The sequence below is a fragment of the Amphibalanus amphitrite genome, unplaced genomic scaffold, assembly GCF_019059575.1.
Source record: "Amphibalanus amphitrite isolate SeventyFive unplaced genomic scaffold, NRLGWU_Aamphi_draft 000285F_arrow, whole genome shotgun sequence".
In the NCBI taxonomy this organism is placed as follows: Eukaryota; Metazoa; Arthropoda; class Thecostraca; order Balanomorpha; family Balanidae; genus Amphibalanus; species Amphibalanus amphitrite.
In genome coordinates, this window is record NW_024881780.1 from 523608 (window position 1) to 547592 (window position 23985).

The following is a 23985-nucleotide window of genomic DNA, read 5'->3' on the forward strand; positions in this document are numbered from 1 at the left end:
CAGAAGCGCACATTGTTTTGACAAACGTGCGTAAAAACGCTGCCGCTGCCACCACAAAGGGTGCCGGTGGCCGCAGTAGAGCTCGGCCGGGGTCCAGATCTAGAGCGTGTCGCTCGTCTCCCTATCGCTCGGTTTGCCGGCTGCCCTTGGTCGGTGCATGAATGAGCGAACACTTGGGGGGGGGGGGGTGACATTCACCCCAAAGGATGGATGTGGGGTTGAGGTGCTCAGGAAGGGGGTACGAGGAAGGGAGATAGTAAGGAGTGACCCCTCCCCCCCCCCCACCAAATGCATGGTGCTATGTTTGGCTCTCTGGGTTGAAATTTTGTTATTCATGGTAGGGAAGGAAGAGAAAGAGTGTAAGAGGGAGAGAGAGTCTGCCGGCAGCAGGTCGACGCCTTTCCCATGGTCATCGCGCTGGGAACGTCGCTCTGTGGCCATTCTTATAAAGAAAAGAACGGAGGGACGCTCCGTCATTTCTGAGATTAGACGGAATTTGGTTATCATAAAAGGACGAAGACGAAAGACGGAACCTGTTAAAAGAACGAAGCCAGATTGACGCTACCCCCACCCAAAAGGACGCGTTTCCGTATCATAAAGAGACAAAGACACCTCTGGTGACGTAAGACTTTGCGTTATTCGTGAAAAATAACGCATCAGAAAAAGCGCTGCTCCTCAGCAGCGCTTTTTTACGGCATTGATACGATATTTAGCTGGTTGCGAGAGCAACTTGTGCGAAATGTGTTTCAGGCTGCATGCTAATCGATATGTGAACTGTATGACATTGGTCGGGAGTTATTTCGCACGAAAATTAGTCAATTTGACATGCAGACCAAGAACCTATAGACCGCCACCTTATCGTTCTGCAGCTATCGTTGTTTATCTGGCATACACATTAACAGGCAGGATTGGACACCTTGAGATGCAATATCCAGTAAGTGGTAGGTGTTTACTGTTTGCAACTGCCTCCCAGTAGCTCCACCCTCACCTGGCCTGTGTCCTCTGGCGCCTCGACTGGTATCACGGTTGGAGGGTGAGTCACGTGGCACTACAACTTCTCGTTAGCACTTAAAGTTCTTGTTTGCACGCAGAGAAATTCGTATACACTCCGCCAGGCTCAAGCGCTCTCGCTGGACTGTCCTCGCTGTCCCCACACAGAGAAGATCCACAGGCCATTTCTTCCCCCGCTCCCCCTCCCCCTCTTTAGCGTCAGTTCGTCAAAACAACACCTGCGCCCCCCGTCTCTCTCTCTACCTACTCCTTCCCTCTCTCCCTCCCTTTCATCCCGAGCCGCCGCGCGCGTTCGCCGCGCGCCGCGTCGTCCCCTAGACTGCCGAGCGATAAGATGCCGTATCAGTATCCCCTCCTCTTTTATCTCTACCGCCTGTCCCACTCCCGAGCCGCCACGCTAACTCAGGGTGTCTGCGTTGTTCCCTTACCGCTTATTAGACACCTATCACTGAGTAAGACATAGGCATTACCACATTTATACGCAAAAACAATCTTTGATGGGTTTCAGCCTAGCAGGAAAGACTACAACATATTACATACTTCGCCTATCTATATTATCTTTGATCGTAGCCAAGGCTATGTATCGTAGCAGACAACAGCCCCAGTCCCATAAAAAATTCAAATATGATCCCAAATAATTGCAGGCTCTCATTTTATTATACCTATGTAGCGATCACACAGTATTTTCTTAGTCTTATTGCATTCTTTGTGACGAAATTTATAAGAAAATATTGCAGGAAATAATTCCTGTTTCATTTACTAAAGCTCTTGATCATTTAGACGAAAAACGTATCCTAGCAAAATAACGAAGGGGGAGGGGTAGAGGGACGGAACCTTTATGATAACCAATAAGGACGGAATCGTTTAATTCATTGAGTTCTTTTTTTCCTTCCGTCCCTCCGTCCTTTTTCTTTATAAGAATGGCCTCTGGGGTAAACGACTTCTTCGTGCTTTCTTTTTTATTTTGAGTGGTCAGCTCGCCGCCGTTTTTTTTTTACCACCGCTTTCGCCGATGACGTCAAAGCGCACGCCAGACCACGGTAGGGGCCGGTGAGACAGAGCTGGCTGATTGATCTGGCTGGTAATGGGATTATCGCTGGGCGTGTGGACCGCACCGGCTCCCGTCCTGCCTCCACGTTCAGGCCGGGTGTTTGGCGCAGCTCAGTAGCTGACCGGTGATGGAGGGCCGGACACAGCCGACACGGGGATCGGCGGGGGCGGGACGGTGCCGGGCACCGCACAGGGGCGTATCTCCGGCCCATCGGCCGGCGGGAGATGTCTCACTCGGTCCCATTCATTCGGGGTCGGCCCGGGGCGGGCGGTGCGACGCAAACACCCGGGGGATCAGCCGGCGGCCGGCGGCGGCGCCTGAATCACGGCGCCGCCCCCGCCCCCGCCCCCGCCCCCGCCCCCGGTTTCCGGTCGTGGCGGCGGCTGCACGAGCTGCACGGAGCGCTGTCAAAACTCGGCGCCGTGACTCACGGAGCAGTCTGTCAGCTGGCGGTGGGCGGGGAAAGGGAGGGAGCGGTGAGTCGATGGGAGTTCGGTGAGACTGCTGTGCGCTCCGCCGCGCCGTGATCTGGGCTGGCTACTGGCCTACCCGTGATGTGGGTCGAAACGGGACGCTGTGGACCGGTTATTGTCACCGCTCGGTTGGGAGGGAGAGAGGCTTTGACACCTGTCTGGCCGAGGTAGTCGGGATAAAGGGGTCGACTGGACAGGTGGAGCCGATAACACTCACACGCCAACCCTCCCTGTCTGCGCCTCATAGGAGACCCTTCCCGGAATATCCCCGTCCCAGCGGGGTTTCCAGCCACCTGTCGTCGCATTAATGATTGACGGTTGACTTCGTCACTCTTCTGGAATCTAACTATACCTCTCCCGTGTTTTAGCGCATGAAAACGTTGATGCGGAAGCGTTCCGCACCTGCTACCCGACTTCAGAGAGCTCTGTCGGCCAAGTCGCTGAGGCCGGCATCGTCTGAGCGCGCAGCGGAGGATAGCAGCGGAGGAGGTGGCGACACGATGCCCCCGCCGGCCGCCGACACCCCCGATGGTCCGCCCGTGAAACGCCAGTTCGTCATGGAGACGCCCGTCCAGTTCACCGTGGTAAGTACCGGGAGTTTGGTGACGAATGAAGCACGGTGGTGTGGGGGGGGGCTAGGGCTGGGTAGTTCCGGTGACATTTAGAAACTGCGTGATGCCGCCGTGTAAACAGTACGTGAGCGGGAAAATCGTTCCACGGATGCACGTGCCAGTCGGCTCGGCTCCTGTGACCGGCTGCGTGACCGTCCCTCGCCGGCCTGCCACCGGACGCGGCGTTTGTGGCGCGCGGCACGTACCCGCACGCCGTCCAGCCGGATCAGGTGCGCCGTTTTTGTCACAGTGCGCGCTACCGACCCGCTGACGGAGCTGGTCGCGCTGTTGTGAGACCTGGACTGTCCCAAACTTCGTCGCCACTGAGTGCCTTCTATATCACCAGTAAAACGCCTTTTGGGCGAAGAACGAGCGAGCGAGATAGTGAGCCCTGCACGTGCGGAAGGGCGAGAGGGTACTTCCAACGGACTTGTGCAAAGCACCCTTATAACCGGTCGCTAGCGGTGTGCCAAATTTGAACGCAATCGGCCCAGACGTTCCTGAGATCTGGAAGCGGCATTCTGCACGTGCGCACGTGCAAACGGGGTCCAAAATGACTTTCGCACGGCACCCTACTAGCCGGTCCCCAACCGTGTACCAAATTTGAGCGCAATCGGCCCAACCGTTCTCGAGATCTGGAAACGCCCCCTGCACGTGCGCACGTGCAGTAGCACCCTAACCGCAACACATGGGAATGCATTGCCTGGTGGGTGCCTACCTGTATGCCAAGTTTCAGCGAAATCGCCCCAGTAATTACAGAGTTACTGAAATGGGAACAAATTTGGCACCTCTTCTTTTTGTATTTTGCACGTGCAGTGGGGGTCACTCACATAGATCAAGAGTATCCGACCTTTGGTAGAAGGGATGCAGCTATCCTACAAAAATTACCGCAAGACAATAGCCCAAGCGGCTGCTGAGATATGAGCCTCTCAAAATCACTACTTTTGCAAAACAGCTTGAACACCCCTGGCTTTTCACGTGGCACGTGCCACGACGGTCACTGAGATGTATCAAAAGTAGTCAATTACGGGGTAGAAGGGATGAGGCTACCCAGCAAAAAAGACCGCAGGCCAATCGGTCCGGCGGTTGCTGAGATATAAGCCTCTCAAAAGCGTTACAGGCCGGGCCGGGCCGGGCCGGGCCGGGCCGGGCCGGGCCGGGCCGGGCCGGGCCGCTCATACTGAGATTTTTCCGTTATATTGAAAAGACTTCGCTTCGCTCGCTGCGCTCGCTCGCTCGTAATTAGTCATGAATCTAAGCCGAGCTGGTCAAAGTTTCTTCCTAAAACGGCATCAAATCTCCCCACGTCTCTCAATAGCTCGATGTCGCGTCTCCGATAGGTCGATCGGTTTTCCCGACTCGCTCGCCGCGTCTCCTGGGCTAGACAGGCCGTCAGACGCCAGTCTGGGTTCTCCAGCGTCATCGGTGACTGTTGGTGGACGCGATAAATGGAGCGTTCAGCGCCGCCACTGGCTCAATGACAGCGCTGACACACTTCACAGTTCACACCGCCGGTAAAACAGCCACCGTCGCCGGCGGCGCTGGTCGGCCGGCCAGACTGGACCCGTGCTTTCACCGACCGGCCGTCGGTGACCTTCGTCTCGATTGTCGCGTGAATGGCCGCCAAATGTGGAATAATTTGTCGCCCAGGTGCCGCTGGAGTAAGCGGGCTTTGTTAGCGACCATCTATACTGCAGATCGGGTCCATCTATAGTGATTGAGTTCTTGGTGTTCTGTTATCAACGGTTGATAACACATATTCCCGTAGCGAAAGCTAGTTTCTCGAGAGCTGTCGCTGATAGTGCTGGTCGTACCCCTTGAACTCGGTGACACAACGCGACCACCGCCCGTCGACCGACGCGCCGTCCCAGTTCGTCGCTCACGGCCGGCCGGCCGTCGCCGTGTTGTGACGGCGTAAACCGATGGTGACCGCCCCCGATGCGCCGCCGCGCGGACCGCCGCGCCGTCGACATGCCGTTTTTGTCGGTGTACCTGCTCAGCGCCGGCGACCGGTGTTTCAGGGCGCCGGCACCCGTAAAAACCCGACCGGCTCGTGCAGTCGCGGCTCCTCAGACGGTGGGCCGCACCGCGCTGCTTTGGAGCGCCGTCTGGGCAGCCCCTACTCCCACCCTGAGCGACGAGGCTTGAACCGTCGGGAGTTCAGCCCAGTTCCTGTCGGCCCTCGGGTCGCGTGGTGACGATTGTGGCGGCGAGGTCACAGGATGTTACGAAACAGATGTCGCGGGGTCTCGGGATCAACCTCTGTCGGATGTTACAGAACACAAACGGCTACAGACATGCAAAGGTTACAAGGCACACGCCACGGGCCGGGCAGTTAACCCACTGATCCAACCTCTGCCTTCACCGACCTGGGGTTAGAAATAAGAATGACGTGCATGTTCCGACCATATATACCTACGACAATCGACGTCATCGCGTTGTGACAAAACCCTACTGAATGGCGCCCGAATGACGGCAGTTGACACGGGCGCCTCTGAGGCACGGGTGGATCCCAAACCGGGTGCCAGGGCTCTCTCAGGGGACAAGAGGTGGACTTGTCTGCCGAAACCCATCCATCAGCGCGACTGTGTGCCGGCGGAGAGGATCGGATCTGGGCGTTTCCCTGGCTGCACCGCCGCCGCCGGGACACCTAAAAAGACGGCTTTGTCGGCCGGCCGAGCCGCGGCTGTGATGTATGCGGCGCGGTGACGGCGTCGCCTGTCGTGTTCTCGTCAGTGCCCGGTATTGTTCACTCGAGGCGCCCGACCGGGAAGGTTCAACGGCCGTTTTGACTCGCGGCGCTCGAGTTTGACTCACGGCGCGCGCGACTGACTCACGGCTGGAGAGGAAGAAAGAAAGAATCACTAGCGGAGTCAGTGAATCAGAGGAGCAGTTTCGCCGCCGCAGATGATTCGTGGAGCTGTTATACACATAACCACGTCCTCACTTCAGCGATGGTTTAGCTGGGCGTTCTGACCAGCCCGAGGCGGCTTGGTCGGCCGGCATACCAGGCGGCCCATAAACTCTGCCGGACGCACTTCGGGGAACCTCTACGGCCAATCGAGCGTGACGCACTGGGCTGCCGGAGGGCCGCCCAGGTATGCGGCCTCTGACACCGGACACCTGCCGTCTGACACGCGACACCTGACACCGTCAGTGCGCGACCTGCGCCACGTACCATCAGGCTACGCATTGCTGTAGTGGAGGGCCGGCGCTGCTCCTATCCGCTCTGCTCCGCTGCCGTTGGTCAGTAAACTCTCGGAGAGTTTGAGAGGTTCGGCGGACCCGGGCTGGCGCCTGGCTCTGGCCGAGATGGCCGCTGCTGATAGTGCCGGCGGCGGCTCGGCCGCGTGTGGGTTCGACGGACGGATCCGGCCGGCCGGCGCCGCCGCCCAGCCTCCTCTCCCAGCCCGCCCGCATCTCTGAACTCGGGCCGCACCCATGGGTGTCCCTGGATTGCTTAGTCAACCTCCTTCGCGATTCCGCCTCAGCTCCCGGATATAAGATGTTGCCAAACTGCATGCAGGTGTATCATTGTCGGCGGGATTCTTTGTTAATTGATGCCTCAATTGTGGAACGCGGTAAGTGGAAACTCGTGTCCAGGTTCCGAGCAGTCTGGCAGGTATTACGGTATCAATATTAATTAATACATACAATGAAGACCGCTGATTATCAACATTGCGGCAAAGTTACAGCTTCCTTCCTGGGTAAATCCGGTGAGCCATCCCGACAACACCCACTGTCGTCACGTTGAGGTCCCGGCCGATTCGACGAGCCGAGCCAGCCGGTCGGGCTCGGCTCGTCACGGTGCGTTCGAGCCAGGCCGCGCGGGCGCTGTCGAGTTCATTGACTGGGTCCTCTGCCATGCTAATTTACCGCCCAACGAAGATTGATGATCCCTAGGCCCGCCGGCGACTATGCGCGACACCCACCGGCGCATGCGCAGTGGCTGGGAGCGTTCTCTTCGGCGATCACAGAGCGTAGGTATATCCTGTGTCGGCTGACCGTTGGTAACCTGAGCCTCCGCCGGCATACCGAATCTACCGAATTCATACGCCAGTTCACGTCTGGGCTGTCTTGTACCTGACGCGACTCGGCGGTGGTCGGAGCTGGCGGGCGTCGTCTGGACGCCGCGTCTGCCCACGTGCGGCTCGGGGAGGACCGGGCCCGGCCACAAGGCGATAGGTGACGGGACGCCGATGGAGCCAAGCCCTGGCGCCCATCCTCCGCATACCGATGGGCGGCCGCGGCCCCGGCCGATGCCGTCGGAGACCATAGGGTGTGCGCAGGTGTCTTCTTATGTGTTCTGGCTGTATTCTGATGCGCTCGCCTCCTCCGATTCTTTTATCGTCAGCAAGTTAATATCGCAGGTGTTCTATGTCCCTTTTCTGGTGGATCGGTTTGCTTTGTCATTCGACGATTCACCGTTTGTCGCCAGTGATATTCCTGTCGCGACGCTAACCAAGCCAACAATTCAGCCAGAATCGGAGACAGAGACCGCTGAGTAGGATTACAGGGAGACGGCTGTCAGAATGCCACCACCGTCTTCGTCTCGTGTTTCTAATGTAGCGGAAAGCTCTCACGTTCTGCCGCTACTTCTTTTAAAGTTCACATTAAGTCGCCTCTGCATGTCTCATTATCGTCTGTCCTGTGCAGGTTTTTGTTAATTACCGCGTAGGATTTGCTTTGTTCCAGGAATAACCGTCAGGATTCTTGGGAAACCTTATTTTTCCGCGGTGCAAATTGAATGATGACTGTAAAGCCGCAAAGTGGCCACCTTTCGGAGTGAGCCACTGCGCCGGCTGTGCTCCAGACCGCCGGCCGGCCGGTGGCCCGTTCGGCGATCGCCGCCTGGCGGGGCGCATCTTATTCTGCGCCGCCGCTCCGCCGGGTGTGCCGACAAAAACCCCTCCTTCATATGAAACCGGCCCTCTGTCTGCCGAGAAAAAGGCGGCCCATGTAAAAAACGGCCGCTCCATTCGCCGGCGCAAGGTCAAGAGTTCAGAGCGCGTGGAGCGCGCGGCGGCCGGCGGCTGAGCTCCCCTGCCGCCGCCGTCCTCTCCTCCGTAGAACCCACTATAGCTCCTACAGCTGCTCGCTGCAGCTGGCGGGCGGTGCCCCGAGACAGCGCCCGCGTGCAGCCGCGCCTGCAGCCAGGGGACTGCGCGGCAGCCCCTACCGCACCCCGACGTGACGTGCAGATCTTCCAGCGGCCAGCTGCAATGAATCGGCTCAATGTGCCGCCGATGGAATGCGACCCTGCGCCGTGCCGTGCAGGTGCACCCTGATGGGTGGGGCTTGGTGACTGCTGAGCTCGGCGGCTTCCGAGCTCGGTTGGTGTAGTTTTTAACAGTTTGAGTCGTTCACATCGGCACACCGTCGCTTTTAATAGTTTGAGTCAATCTGGCGATGCAGATAATAACGTTTCGTTTCATGATTCGTGGCTGTTTGATGGAGACGGCACCGATACGGATGTCGTTTTTTATGCTGGGAAATCGACTCCTGCTACTGAACTGCCTGAATAAGAAGCCATCTCTCAGACCCTATGAGGACCCATCGGAGACCCGCCGCGCTGGTCCGGAGTGGCTCTAGAGGCCTCGTGGAGGCCGACAGGAAACTCCGGGTACCCCGCACTCGGCCAGCCCCGGCGCGGCGCGACGGTCCTTTTTCGGCGAGCGATGTCGTGTCGGCGTCGGTTGGCGTCACAGTGTGATTAAGGGGCTCCTTGGAGCCGAGCTGGCGGACTACGGAGGCCAGTGGCCCCATACTCCTGCCCCGGTCGGTAGAGGGAGGGAATGAGCCACACCAGCTGTCCTTCTTTGCCTTGAAAAATTAATTCCGCACCGATTTGCACCCTTCTATAATAATTTTGCATTTTTAGGTGCATTATTTGTCACAGGTCGCTTGTCCTAAATATAAATTTCGTTACTGTGAAAGGAAGAGTAACCGACCTAATCAAGCAGATATTTTTTATACAAATGGCGTACCGCAGCTGGTCTGTGAAACAGCAAATCTCCGCTCGCGTGGCTGGCTGAGCACGGCACCGGCCTGGGTGGCGCCGTTGACCGGGGGGCGTGACTCGTGTCAGCGGGACTGTAACTTATCCCGCCCGCAGCGGTCGGTATTCTGCACAGTACCGGCATACCTACAACATGCCAGCGCTGGGCACGGCCTGGGGGTCGCTGGTATCTGAGCAGGGCTGCGGCCAGCCGGTCAGATGGAAACATGAAATGTGTGGCACAGGCTGAGGTGGAACGTCAGCAGTCGACCTGAGCTATCTGAGATGAACAGACGGGCAGCGCTGGGCCATTGAAAACAGAATCAGGGGTGTAGGTGGTTTGAACCGAACCCTCCCTTTGCGGTGGTGAATGGAAAGGGGAATGCAGCCACACAATGCATGACCGGCCGCGGCCTCCACAGAGACAATAGCCACTGCTGATGCCGGCCGTTGTTAGTGCCTCTGTGTTTAGGCCGTGTTGCCTCATCAGAAGTCGGTTCAGCGATTCTAGTCGACGCTTGTCCGGCAGACAAAAGGCGTGATCCGGTCCTGCAGGAATGTGTTTATAACCGGGCGGGGCTTTACGTCAGTTGAGTCGGGTTTACGTCAGTGGTGTCAGCCGCGGCGGGGATTGCACGCCTGCGCGCTGTTTGCCGCTCCGCGCTGTCCGCCTTGTCGACCCGGCCGTGCCGAGGCCGCGGAGTCGGACTCCCGCCGCTGCAGAAATGTGTTGTTTACCCCCCGGCCGGGCCGGCGAGGTGTCGGCGTCACTCACACACGCGCTCCTCTCCCCGACAGGGTCTCCAGTCGCAGGACCGGCACCTGTTCCTCTTCACCGACATGCTGCTGGTGGCCAAGGCGCGCTCCGGCGGCAACTTCAAGCTGAAGGAGAAGGTGCGCCTGTCGGAGATGTGGCTGGCCGGCTGTTTGGACGAGGTCACTGAGGTCACGAAAGACCCGGCCACCTCGTTCGTCATGGGATGGCCCACTACCAATGTGGTGGCCACGTTCAGGTGAGTTGGGCTCGCGGGCCAAGTGCTGGGTGTTGCATGGACTATCACAATGAGTTTTTTTTTTGTTAAGCGTTCTGAAAAAAAAAATCTTTTGTTTCTAGACAAATTAGAATGTTCGTTTTTATAGCGTCTCTTTTTCCTCTTCCTTTGTCCACTTGTGTAATTCAATTCCTACATCTCCCCCGTGACATCGTGGATGAAGCTGAACCGTGATATAGCGGAGCTGCTCCGGCCATCGGGCGGCCCACTGAAGCCGTCTCCGCCCCCCCCCCCCCCCCCCCCAGCCGCTCGATGTCACGCTCGTTTCCAAATTGTCGGCTATGATGGGATGGAAAGCGTGTCGCCCGCTGTGGGACAGTTCCCATGGACCCAGACTCGGTGCCCCGGGCGAGATGTGGCCGCTGATGACGGTGGAAACTGGCGGAGCCAGTGCCTCGATTGTCTGGAACCGACGGAGTCTGTTCCTCGGACAGCGGGAACGGTTCTCCGTGTCCGCTCGGCACCGTCCCGCTGTCCGCTGTGTGTATCTCACTCGAAGGCCTTTATTCCCCGTTTGCCATCCTGTATACGCCCTTCTCGCTGTCCCGCTCTCCGTCCCATTCCGCCCTATCGCCGTCCAAATGTCACCTCTCCCTGTCGCCGGGTGGGCATGCTGTCTGTTGGCACGCGCTGTCCAGTTGTACCGGGACCTTCGTGACTGAGTGGCGACACTCGCTGCAGTCTCCTTTGTCCTCCTGTGATCGGTCCCGTGCCGGGGTGCCACCGAGCCCGTGCCCTGGTAAACACGAGACGGCGACTTTCCTGCCGTTGGAGAGTGGCGGACGTGACTACACCTTTTTTCAATCCGAATCGGCATCCGGTCAATTAGTTTCGGCAGATCTGCATTAGGAACGTCAGCCGGAGTGCGCTTTCGACAAACCACGCCTCAAACTCGGCATAGTGCAGCAGCGTGACATGGGGCATTTAATTTCGACACTGAGCGTGGTTTCGACACTGGCCAATGGATTTCGGCACACGGCATAGGTCTGTGACATGGGGCATTGGAAAAAGGCAAATTTCATTTTACAATGGCAATGGTCATTCAATTTCGTTGCCGTTATAACAAGCAAAATCAAGCAAATTTCATACCACATCTTGTATATTGATGTGTTTCCAATGCTTACCACTTGAATTTATGGCATTTTCCTTTTGTTAGACTTCCCTTGGATTAATGGAACACAAAATACGCCAAGACCGTGGTTTTAAGGTCTAAACGTTTTTTTTTCTGTGAATGGAGGGTGAGTAGGCTATGTAGCAAGCCATGTCAGAGTCGTGAGATGAGAGGATCATGCGGAGGAAGCATTTGGGTGAGTCTACCAGTGACCGGTTAGCTGCGGCGGCTGACAAGGCGCCGGTATAAAACTGTCTCGCTACGGATATGCAGCCAAAGCGATCGATGGGTCGGCCCGTAGGGTTTCCACCTTTCCAGAGGGCAGTTTTTTTTTTTGTCCAGAAATACAGTTGACCATGACTGACCACACCGCCGTCCTGCAAACATTGTTGCCGCTCTACGGTAACACGTCATTTCCATCTCGGCAGACCTGAGCCATCCGCGCTGGCGGTCAGCGCCACTCACAATGTGTCGACAGATCGACACAAATGAAAAAATCAATATTTTTGTTTTTCATGCAAGAAATACGGCTAAAACATTGTCAACTTTAGATGCGTTGAAAGGAGCGAGGCCCTGAATGACCCCCGGTCAACCTTTGGATTCGCCTGGAGCGTGGCCCCGAATGACCTTTTTTTTTAATTTTGCATCCCCGCTAGCACAAGGCTATAGCAGGGGAAGGGAAGTTACTTGCTGGCAATTAGCCCCGTCGCCCTTTGGATTCGCCAGTGCTTCCACATTGTCACAGAGTGACTCAAGGATGGTGACCTCGAATGAGGTCAGCTTGTGTGCCGGAAGCGGTTGATGTTAGGGAAGAACCGGTGTTCCAGAGCGACTGACGAAATTAGGTGCCCGTTGCCGTATTCGAATGAACGGTTGCCGATTCGGATTGAAAAAGGTGTGGTTACTTAGCAACCAAGCGCCCATATTGAGTGTCTCTTTACAGTACCGTGGAGCATTTTAACGCACATTCTTAAAATGCCTATCCGAAAAGATAAGAGTTGCTTAATTCACTGATGAGATAAATTGACCATTGTCTAGCTTGGCTGCAAGCTGCCGACGTAAAATGCAATATGACAAAACAGAATGCCCTTTGTCGATATTAAATGCCCCTGCCGTTGTTCATTGACCCTGGTCGAATATCAGCAGATGCTAGTCTAAATCCGTGAAACGTGTCGAAATACGTGCTCCAGTGTCGAGTTGTTTGAGTGCCTGTCGAGATAAGGTGCCCGCTGCCGTATTTGAATGAACGGATGCCGATTCGGATTGAAAAAAGGTGTATGTGAGCTCGGGGTCGACCTGCAGTAGAGAGAGGGGCGGCTGCAGTTCTCTGAAGGGCGGGGCGGGCGGTGTGAGAGAGGTCTGGGGTGCAGACTGCGGGCCGCCACCGCAGCTGCGCGGTCCGCCCCCGCCCCCGCCCCCGCCCCCCGCCAGCTGTTGCAGCGCTGCAGGAGAGCGGAGGGAGGGTGAGAGGGTCTGCCGTCGCCGCCACCGGTCTCGGTTAGAGGGAAGAGTGGAGAAGTTCGATTTATGATCGGATCCCTCCGCCGCGCCGGCGAATAACATCCAAACGTGTAATCATCGACCGTTTCAAGTACGCGCGCACCACACGCGGGCGGCCGGCAACGGCAGTTGACGGCGCACACGTAGCTGAGACCGACTCGTAAATAAAATTTCCAGATTGTATGGCCTGGAAAATGGTAAGCTAGCCACACGCACTTGGTCCGCCGTGTCGAGCTGGCGATGTTTAACAGGTAATGCCGGCCAGCGTGATTTATCGCTGGATATGATAGGCCCGGGATACGCGGCGCACAAGAGCCGGTATTATGTGAACCCACCCATCGGAAAAGCGCCGCCGGCCGGCCGACTGAACCTAGGTCAGGCGGCACAATGCGTCGTTCGTCAGTGCCGATAGCCGATCCGGCCTCCCGTTACAAGAGTTACGCGGCGATTCTCTGAGCTGTCCCGCCCGTGTTGTCGCCGGTGTCTGGGACACACGGTTTGCCCCGTTCAGCCCGGCTTCCGGCGTGCCAGGGGTGGGGGTGGCGGTTCGCACGGCGGTCTCGCCGCCGCCGCCGCAGGTCACGTAGGGTTCCCCGGGTCACACAGGTCACAGACGGGTCACGGCGCTGCGGTGACGCAACTGCGGCACCCACTCGTTGACACGGCCGCCCTCCGCCGCCGCCTGCTGCAGTCTGACAAACAAATCACAGGGCGATGAGAGACGCGAGGTCGCTCTGTACTCGCAGGCGTCTGCGGCTACAGGGCGCGACTGGAGAGACTCAACGAAAACAAAGCTACAGCCCCTTTTCAGTTTGGCCCAAATCATCGCACAGTGGGGGTGCTTTGGAATTCGAAAGGCGGAAGCTGGCGTTTTGCTGATGTCTGGGCCGCGATGGCGTGCTCTTCTGAGGACACTTGTCCTCCGCCCGCCGTCCCTCCGAGGACGCCGAGGACCGGGAGAAATGCGGGCGGCTCCGCAGCTGCAGCGGCGGTATCTGGCTGTCGGTGGACGCCATCCGGAGAGAACCATTATCAGTCCTCTGTGGGCCGGATCGCTCGGCGATGTGGAGGCCGTTTATTAGTCTATTTTCTGGCCCCCTGCGGTCGGCACGTTTGAGGACACTCGGAGCCGGTCGCGCGTCCGTCGCCAGCCCGAGTATAATTTGGTCGGCTGGGCCAACCTGTAATTCGGACAACTGGCTAGCCGGAGGGGGCCGCTCGGCCGAGAAATGAACGCCGGTTTGGGGACCAGGGGCGGGCCAGGTTGGCCAATAAGTGTCCGGCCGACGGCGATGTCTCGACTGTTGGATAACTCCGACCGGGACGGCGCGGCGGAACCCTTCGGGCGGCGGCCGGCCGGAGAGTGGAGAGGGCCTCTCGAGCTGGCTCGAGTGGCTGGTGAAACGTCCCGTCCACCTGGCGACGAGAGCGGACCACCGCGGCACGCTCTCCCGCTCCCACGGACCGCGGTACCAGTGAGGGGCGGGCCCGGCCGACAAGCCGACGAGCAGGCCCCCGCCGCCGCCGCCGACTGGAGAGCGCGGGCCGCTGCCGTCCGCTCGCCGCCAACGGCGGTCCCACGCGCTCTCCGCGCTCACCGCCGTCGCTCTCAGACAGTTGCGTCACAGCTCTGTTGCAGCGGCTGTCTTGCATCACGCAGATACGAGCTCATGGCCAATTATCGGCTATGAATTATAGTCGCGTTTCCTGACGGCTTGTCTGGCGGCCGCCGGGGCGGGACTTTCTCTGCCGAGCTCTGCTGGCGACCGTGGCTTTTAGCCGAGGAGGCCCCCTACACCTGCTGCGACCCCACATCCGACCACCCTGCTTCTGCCGCTCTCAGCTTCCCGATTCAAACTCTCCCGTCTCCACGACGGCAGAGCGTAGCCCTCACGACGGCACAGCCTCGAAAATTATCAGCCTGCGTATCGTTAGGCGAAATAAACCTTGGGCTTAATTGGAAGGGCGAGATAATAGTTCCATTGAAATATCAGCGCCGGATGGGTTATTTATGCGCGTTTGTTTGGCAATTACCGGTCGGTTGTGCGGCCTGCGTGCGAGTTGAGCCGAGGCCGACCGACCCGCAGTGGGGGGCATCTTCGGACCGGGCGCCGCTAATTGACGGAGCCGTGATGGTGAGGGCCCCGGCGTGAGGGAGCCATCCACGAGCTCCGTGTGCCGTCGTTCAGTGCTCACCGTGAACTTCGGGTAAGAGACATGCGAAGGAGCCACAGCGAAGGTGGCGGGGAAAGGGCAATGACGGTGGCGATGGCGGAGGCGATGACGGCGATGTTTGTTCAGAGTTCCTGCCGTGACGCGCGCGCCACCATCACTCCGGGCGATGCCGGCGGCGCGGTCTGCTCTGATAGATGGAGTCGCGTCAGCGCCGGTCCTGTGTTGACCGGGCCCGTCGGACCCACCGGCCGGCACCCCTTCATTACGTCCACCCGACGGACCGGGCCGGACCGGACCGGGGCGAGGGACCCGCCTCGCAGGGCGACCGCCAACGGTCGGCCGGCCTGGTATCACCGAGCTGAAGGCGATCCGGTATCACTGAACGCTGTGGCGACGTCACTTGACATAAAGCTGGGAGGAATTGCCGAACAGGACATTCCTTGCAGTACAGAGACCACTCACAGCGGGTCGCTGGCCAACCGACCCGGCTGTCTCTGCCCTTGCTGAGTCCGCTCCCGCCGACCGTTGGCTGTTCAAACCGCCCGGCTCTCTGAGGACCGGCGTGACGAAATTCGGGGATTGGGGCGGCGAAGAATGGCCCGGCCCGTCCCATACAGGAGCGAGAATCGAGACATGTGTGGGCGAAGGACGGTAGCGGGCAGCCTTATCCCGACTCATGTCTCCTTTTGTGGTTGGTATGTGTGACGCAACAGCTGACCGATTCAGATTCTATTCACATACCCGCGAGCTCAGGCGTCGCTCATTTCTTCTTCCATGTTACTCATGTTTGCCTTTGTCCATGTTTCCCCTGTGCTACTGCTTCTCTCTTTAGTGAAATATCTCAACAGTGTCTTCTTCTCCCGTCCCCCCATCCCGTCATTACTCGCAGCAGTCGGACCTAACCTCCCCGCCTTTCTGTTTTCAGCTGTCCGTCGACTCGTGACCTCTGGTACAACAAACTGCACCAGATGATCACTGACGAGCGTCAGCACGAGGCAAAGGCCACCACCATCCAGGTGGTCTACTATGACCAGGTCAACAACATCGACTTTGTGAGTGATGGCTGTGCTAAGCCTGAGGTCGGGAGTTGGTGTGGACGGGAGGGTGTGGGCGTGTAGGGAGGTGAATGGGTGCGACCGCTACGGGGTGCCCGGTTTTTGCTCATGCTCATTTGCAATGAATGGCGAATCAGCTGAACAAACGTTAGATGGTCATTGATAATCTGATAAATTCATCGTGCAGACGCTATCGGCCCGGACATCTTAATTAAGTTGAACGAACTTTGCTGCACGAAACCCGACTGGCATTGACACGGATCGCACGATCTTTCAGAATCAATGGGTCGGCCGTTCACGTTTGATATCGTGTCATATTTCATCGCCACTGCGGCTACCTTGCTCCCGATACCCCTCCCTCCGCTGACCCCTCCCTCCTGTCGACAGTGTAAAACTCTGAGCGTGGGCTCGTCGCTACCGGCGCGCGACTGTGTGCGGTACGCGCTCACCAACCTGGAGATGTCGGGCGCCAGTCCGGCCGACTACCGACTCTGGGTGCGCACCGGAATGGAGGACTCGCCGTACCCGCTCATCGGTCACGAGCTGCCGTTCGCCATCAAGATGAACTTTGTCCGAGAGTTTGTGTCGGAGGACGGCGCCGAAATGGATCACTGCAATAACATCTACAATACGGAACCCAGCCTCAAGTGCCAGTTCATTCTCAGGTGAGATTTCGACGAGCTTCAAGTGATCTGTGATATAGAATGGGATGGAAGGACAGAAAGGGCAGTGCGGGGCGGACGGGCTGGAAGGGAAGGCACACGACGCGACACGAGACTTACCTGCAGACACATGTCGTGCCAATCCCGACGCGTGCTGGCGCGATCTGGCGCGATAGCGGCGCGTGTGAGCGCGATTGTGGCGCGTCACGTTTGTCGCCACCGGCGACGGTGTCACACGGCGCCGTGACGCGGTTCGAGAGGCGCGTCACGTAGCGTCACGGACCGGCCCGATTCGACCGTAACTGGGACGCAACACTTCATGTGTTGTGGTGGGCGGGGCGCTGTACCAACCGCTCATGTTCAGGGCATTAAACCGTTAGTGGGGCGAGAATGTGTTTACAGTATGATTACAAAGTGGTGTCGGCTATAAAAGTGTGAATTCATCATAGCCTCATAATGCTGTTAAATGTGAGGTTTCTGCAACACTCACCGTTGAATGTAACAAAACTACGCTATCATCGTTACCGTTCTAACAACTAGTCATCTACCCCTTCTCAGACACGCCAGGAAGAACTGCCTGACACCCTCTCCGGACGCCGCCAAGAAGAAGAAGGCTCTGAAGAAGTCACCTATCCGCATCCATAAGGTGTTCAGGCGCACCAACAGCAAGTCGGACAGCATCGACAGCGCCGTGAGCGCGTGCAGCACTGGTTTGCTGTTTGGTCAACCGCTGAGTCGACTATGCGAGAACGAGACGCTCCCCAAGCCAATCATGGTGAGTGCTAGAACACGACCGCCAGGTGCTAGAAGCTTGGAGGGTACGGGCAGGGTATGGACGGAGTAATAGTGGGGATATTGGGGGGTTCAGTGAGATACTGAGGGAAGTACAAGCTCAGGAGCGCGGAAGTGGGAAGTGGAGGGTCGCCGACCGCCTGTTCCGTGGCTGCAGTGCTCTTGTAAAGGCTACTAGCAGTGACCTCTGGGACATGGACATAAATGTGCGGTTGGGAAGCTAGAGCTTTTGTATTCTGTACTAGACATGTTAACACCCGGTAAAAATGATTGAAATGTCGAGGGTGAAACTTATTGACTATTGGAGCGAAGCTGCTGAATGTGCTTACTGTCATTGGAACGTGACCTTAACGGCGACTTGTTTTCCCACAGGACATTCTTGTCCAGCTGTTCATGAAGGGGCCCTTCACCGTGGGCATTTTTCGCAAGTCTGCTAATGCCCGGGTGGTGAAGGAGATGAGAGAAAAACTCGACAGCGAAATAGAGGTAAGCTCGATTCATGTCTCTAGCAGTGTTGCAGCTCAGATTGTGCTGACTGTAAAGATCACACATCCGTGCCGTTTTTAATGTGTATGGGGACGGCGGGGCGCCCTGCAGTCTGTGTTGGGCCCCACTCGGCCGTTGGCACTCGAGAGAGCCCAGTCTCCCTGTGCGGGCATTGCTCTTCCCGAGAGAAAGCCACCTCGCATTGTCCGGCCCCGCCCCGCTCCGAGCAGCGCGCACACGTCTTGTAAGTCGACTGTGACATTTCGATTGACCGTGTGCGCTGCGGGGCCGCGGAATTTCTCATGGTCATGAACACGGCGTAACCTCGTCATGAACGCTGCGTCACGCGCGGTGTGCCTGATGTCATTGTAACAACGACTAGTGCCGCCCCGCCCAGCCCCCTATTCCCGCTCGACCCTGACGCCGACTGTCTATATCTCAGGTGAACATGGAGTCAGTGAACATCTACGTGCTGGCTGCTCTGCTGAAGGAGTTTGTCCGATCGCTGCCGGATGCTCTGCTCGGTTCGGACCTTTACGACGAGTGGAGGATCGTGCCTGAGATCGAGAACGAACAGGAGAAAATCAACCGAGTCCGAGCGTAAGTAGAGACAAACACTTAACCCGCGCACCGACGGGGGTCTGCGCCAACTTCGCACCGACGGGGGGGGGGGGCGGATGACCGCCCCCCCCCCTGAGATCTCGAGAACGAAGTAAGATAGCGACAAGCGGTAAACGGCATCGGATACGCACGGCCAAGATCTACAATTTTTACTAAAGTCATTTTCAGGTCAGGTCAAAGATGACGTCACAGGGGTCGAAAAAGTCAAAATGGCGGCGCTAGATATGGAGAGAGTTTTTCTCGAATAACTTTCGAATTAGTCAAGATAGGAACAACCTAAGGGCATCATCGTGATCCTCTCGTCAACCCGCATCGAATGATATATATGTTGACCTCAAAAGGTCAAGGTCAAAGGTTGATCTCAGGTCACGTGACCTCGAGGTCATCATGTATATCATTTGATGCGTCTTGACGAGCTGAACACAATGAGACCATCCACGCGTCTGTATCTTGTTCCTGTACGGAGTTATTGGCCAAAAACCTTTGGTGACCTTTGATGACGTCACATGACCTCACAGCTGCCCAACAGCAAAACAGACCTCAAGGTAGTGAAGGTTGATCGTATATGAAGTCATGTATGGTATATGGGGCCATTCCGACCCGTTTTAGTGGTAAAAACAGGGAGTTGATTTTTCCCCCATTGACTTATAATGGGGAGGTCGCGAAATTGACCTGACCTTATGTCACCGATATCAAAATTCCGAGATAAACAAATTGTAGCTACTAATGACCTAATAATATCCTGCGACTTTCAAAGGCCTCCGACATCTACTGTAGCTCTGGCACGGTGACAAAGTTGCAAAAAAGTGACTTGAGGTTGGGTCATTCAAAGTGACCTGGTGACCTGACCTAAAAAGGTAGGAGGTTCAAACTTGCACACCATGTGCAAAATTGATGAGGTTATAGTCATACTAAATTTCGCGGTGCTACGCGCCGCGGTTTTCTCGCTATTCGCGAAAAACCTCAGGGGGGGCGGATATCCGCCCCCCCCCCCCGTCGGTGCGAGGGTTAAGAGTTTAGGACATACCTCATGGGTGGTATCATTGCCAATGTGCGCTTTCATGGTGCAAATGGCGGTGCTTTGGTCCGATTGTTTGAATACTTTGCCGCCTCAGTAAGGTTCCTGCCTTATCTAACGACCGTTTCTCTCTTACAGGTTGTGCGGCCGACTGCCGGCGTGTCACGTCACCCTTCTCTGCCACCTGCTCTGCGTGCTCCACTACATTGCCCGGCGCAGCCACCACAACCTCATGTCGGCGGCCAATGTGGCTGTCTGCGTGGGCCCCTCGCTGCTGGCGCCATCCAATCCGGCCCAGGTGCTCACTTCCGACAACGCCAAACTTCTGCCGAGCGTAGTCGAGTTTCTGATCGAGCACTGCGCGCAAATCTTTGGTGCCGACGTGCTCAACTTGTTTGGACCACCGCCGGAGCGCGAGATGCGCACGGACAGCGGCGCAGAGGAGTCCGACAGCCTGCACAGCTGTGAGTATAGCGGGGTGATAGAGCGGGAAGCAGGAGGGTGATGATGCTGTGTTAGATAATCGGGTCTCTAAATGCATAAGCGAAGTACATTGTCTCCCAATTGAGTAAAAACCTCATGGATTTAAGAACGGTAAATGAATGATAGTGAAAGGAACATGAAGCTAGGACAGAGAAAGTGAAACAAGCATGGGTCTTTCGTTGCGTCCTCTTATCGTATTATTTTGTTGGCAAACTCTCACATGATCCAGAAATATTGGTTATCATTTACTCTGTACCTGAGCAGCTGAGCTGTTAAAGCGATGGCTTGATATTTTAATTGACTGTACCGTATTTCTTCTCCCACAGCTGGTGGTGTGCGGAGAGACGACTCTTCCATCGACAGCCTGGAGCGCGAGCTGCTGGGCGAGAACGAGCCCCTCCCGCGCAAGGACAAGATGTCGGTGACAAATCTGAGCCGCGACTCGGGTCTGACGCTCTCAGACACTCAGCTTTACGCCCCGGATGACGAGGAGGCCGGTAGCACCTCGTCAGGCCACAGCGGCCAGAAGAGCGTCACCAGCGTGTACTCGAGCGGCCGGGGCTCGGACGCCGGCTACCGCCACTACCCGGCGCCGGCCAACCCCAGCGCCATCTACGCGGCCGTGTGTCGCCGCCAGCTGGCACCGTCCCAGTCGAGCCCGGCGGCCGGCTATGGGCGGCCGCACAGCCCCCCAGAGGGCGTATATGCGCGCCCGCCGGCCCGGCACACCAACACGAACTTCAAGCGGCAGGACTGGACGCGCCAGCACCACCCGCTGCGCCGCGCTGGCCGCCAGCTCGGTGAGGGACGCGCGCCGATGCGCCGCAGTGCCTCCGAGGAGTCGCTGCTCAACAACTACAGCAATTACGGGCGTGCCTCTCCGGCGGCGCGGAGGGTCAGTCCGCCGCCGACGCCGGCGCGAGCCAGCCTCTCCCCGCCGATGGTGCGCTCGAAGTCGGCGCACCACATCGTGGAGCGGCGCGACGCGGGCCCGCCGGCCTCGACGGCGCGCGACCCGCCTACCCCATCCGACTGGCAGCGCTCGCGCTCGACGCCGCACATTGACGAGGTGGACCGGTCGTACGACTCGTCGACTCTCTCCGACGATGACTCGACGCCGCACGTGTCTCGCTCCAACTCTCGGAGCAAGGACTGCGCGCTGGCTAACGACCTCTGGGAGCGGACGTACGGAACTCTGGATAATCGTTCCGACAGTGGTTCGCACGCATCTCGCCACAGCAGCTTCAAGTCATCGCGCACGGGCAGCTTCAGCACGGTACGTAGCACCGGGACGGTACGCTCGCTGGAGACGGGCACGCCACCCAGCTACGAGCTAGCTGTCAGTCGTCGCCAGTGGTATCAGAAGCCGGGCAGCGGCTCGGCAGCCAGCACACCGCCGCGACCGGCCGGCCACGCGGTACCCGAACAGCTGATCCGCGAGCAGACCATCCTCTCCAGCCGCGCCAAGCAGCTGTACGAGGAGAGTCTGAGGATCTACGCGCAGCAGACGGCGGGGCCGGACATGGTGCACGCCTCTCCCGTGTGCGCTGTTCCCGGTGATGAGGCGCCGCCGCCCCCGCTGCCGCCCAAGACCGAAGCGCCGCCTCTGCCGCCCAAACAGAAGACCCCGCTGAAGCGGCTCAACGGTTCGGGCTCCTCGGGCAGTCGGCTAAAGCAGCTGCCGCCGGTGCATGTCAACATCGGCGCCGACACTCCGGCGCGGCGGGGAGGCGAGCAGCCGCCGGCGCTGCCTCCCAAGGAGCGCACCGTCATCCAGATTGGTGCCGAGACGCCGACGCCGGCGCGGCCGCAGCGGCCCAAACGCAAGGTCTCCAAGCGCGAGGTGGAGACCCAGACCGAGTCGGAGCTGTCTGTGGACGAGCCCTGGATGCCGCCTCACGTCACCCTCGTCGAAATCGACGCGCCCGTCTCGACCGTGCCGACGTCGGTGGGACCGAGCGAGCGGCGGGGCCGTAACCGGCGCCGCGACCGGCTGGCGGTGCGCTCCCGGTCCCAGGGCGACCTCGACCAGGAGCCGGAGCCGGAGACGGAGCTGGAGTGGGCGGGCGATGAGCCGGCCGAGCTGCGCTCCGAAATCAACTGGTCCGTGTCGCGGCTGCGGGCCATGTTCAGTGACGCCGGTGGTGGCGGCGGCGGCGGCGGCCCGCCACCGCCGTACCGGCACCCGCCGCTGCACCGCGCCGCCGCCGGCGACGTATACGCTGCGCTGCCGGCGCCGCGGCCCGCCGCCACCGGTCACAGACGCTCTGACTCGACGTGCAGCTCCAACTATGGCGAGGAGTCGTATGTGTGACGCCCGCCGCGGCCGGCCCCTCGGAGGCAGAGAATCTAAGTCAGCGGCATCCCGCGCCGCGCCAGTGTCCGCGCCCATTCCTGTGCTACCTCAGAGAGCGGCCCGTCCGGCCGCATTGTGTACATAGCTGTCAGTGGGTTTGTGAAGCATGTGTGCAGGTGCGTGTGTGTTTGTGTGTGTATCAATACTCTGCCCATTTCCATATGTGGTGCTCAAAGCGCGGTGCGGCGCATGGAAGATGATCCCGCCGATAGCGCACGAGATCGACAGTATTTTGTAGCGGCACAGCTGAAACTACGAGCTGTGCCGACATTGCGCCTACACCGAGCAAGAGAGCAATATATCTAGACCGTGAGGCGTGACGGATGATATGCGACAAACGCATCATGTAGTGTAAGTCTGTCTTTTGCGCAGACGAGCTGAATTCTATTTCTTGACGTGTTAATGTTATTGTAGAATAATGTGTTTCCATGTGTATGTACTGTGTAATGTCACAAGGTTAAAATACAGAATGACCATGATGTTACTTCTTTGGATTGGATGAAGTCTAGTTTGAAATAAGGAAGGTAGAAATAGCTTGGTTCAGGTTACCGGGAACGATTTTCAAGTGGGGTGGGGTTGGGGTATGGGCGAACATCAAGTATCCGACATCATGCACATCAAACGATACATTGGTAGTATTTCACGTGCAGGGTGATGCACCACACAGCCACGCAAAGGCGTAGGAACGTTTTCGAAAGTGGGGGGCCAGGCTCCCAGAGGTCTAAAGCCTAACCTACCCGCAAAATCCAATTTCTCCTCGGATTTCAGCCACTTTGTTTTCGCAAACATGCTAGAGGTAAAAAAAATCTAGACAAAAAAATGGTTAAAATTTCAGGGAAACTCCCTTCCAGAAACTCAGATGGACGCGTTCCCCTGTCCTCCGCAGCCGTTGGCACCCATGCAAATTCCAGAGGTATCCAGCAACTTTTTTATTACGAGCGAGCGTGAAACGTGCAAAGCGAGTCTTTTCAATATACCTATAAAAATCAGCATGAACGGCCCAGCTAGGCTCAGACATACTTGTAACGTTTTTAAGAGGTCTTTATATCAGCGACCACTGCAACTGGGCTGATTGACTTATCAGAGGCCGGTGTGGGTTCTTTAGAGGCTGGTTTGGGTCCTCAGAGGCCAGTATAACCCTCGCCAGACCTATAGGTTTTCTACAAACTGGCCAGGGGGGGGGGGCGGGTACGACACCCCTCGCCGTTTCGCCCCTGGTGGAGCTAGCGCGTCGCGGAAAAAAACGAGCGTGTGCGCCGTTAGGAGACACAGAGATTGATACCCGATTTTGAAGTCCTAGGAAGTCTTTGAAGTCCGATTTGAAAAAATGTCATACTTAAGCCAGTCTGCCTCGTCACCCCTCACTACAAACACTTAAACTATCCTTTCATAACATTCGTATAAATATTAGGGTTGTATGGTATAACATTAACAGCTCAATTTTTAGCTAAAAACCCTTAAAACATCATTTTTGCTATATAACTTTAACAATAGGCATACAATTTTTGTTAGCGTTAACTTTTACGCTAG

The 23985-nt window shown here is 57.5% G+C and overlaps 1 protein-coding gene across 1 annotated transcript in view; it reads left to right on the forward strand.

Annotated features, from left to right (window-relative positions):
- LOC122387385 overlaps positions 1–22936 on the forward strand; it is a 155609-nt gene extending 132673 nt beyond the window's left edge. The window contains exons 8-16 of the mRNA XM_043377535.1: positions 2904–3119; positions 9943–10157; positions 15908–16034; positions 16425–16702; positions 17258–17474; positions 17864–17977; positions 18420–18577; positions 19755–20080; positions 20426–22936. Of these exons, the coding sequence (XP_043233470.1) occupies positions 2904–3119; positions 9943–10157; positions 15908–16034; positions 16425–16702; positions 17258–17474; positions 17864–17977; positions 18420–18577; positions 19755–20080; positions 20426–22413 (3639 nt within the window). The 3' untranslated portion in view covers positions 22414–22936. The remainder of the gene's footprint in view (positions 1–2903; positions 3120–9942; positions 10158–15907; positions 16035–16424; positions 16703–17257; positions 17475–17863; positions 17978–18419; positions 18578–19754; positions 20081–20425) is intronic.
- The last annotated feature ends 1049 nt before the right edge of the window (positions 22937–23985 follow it).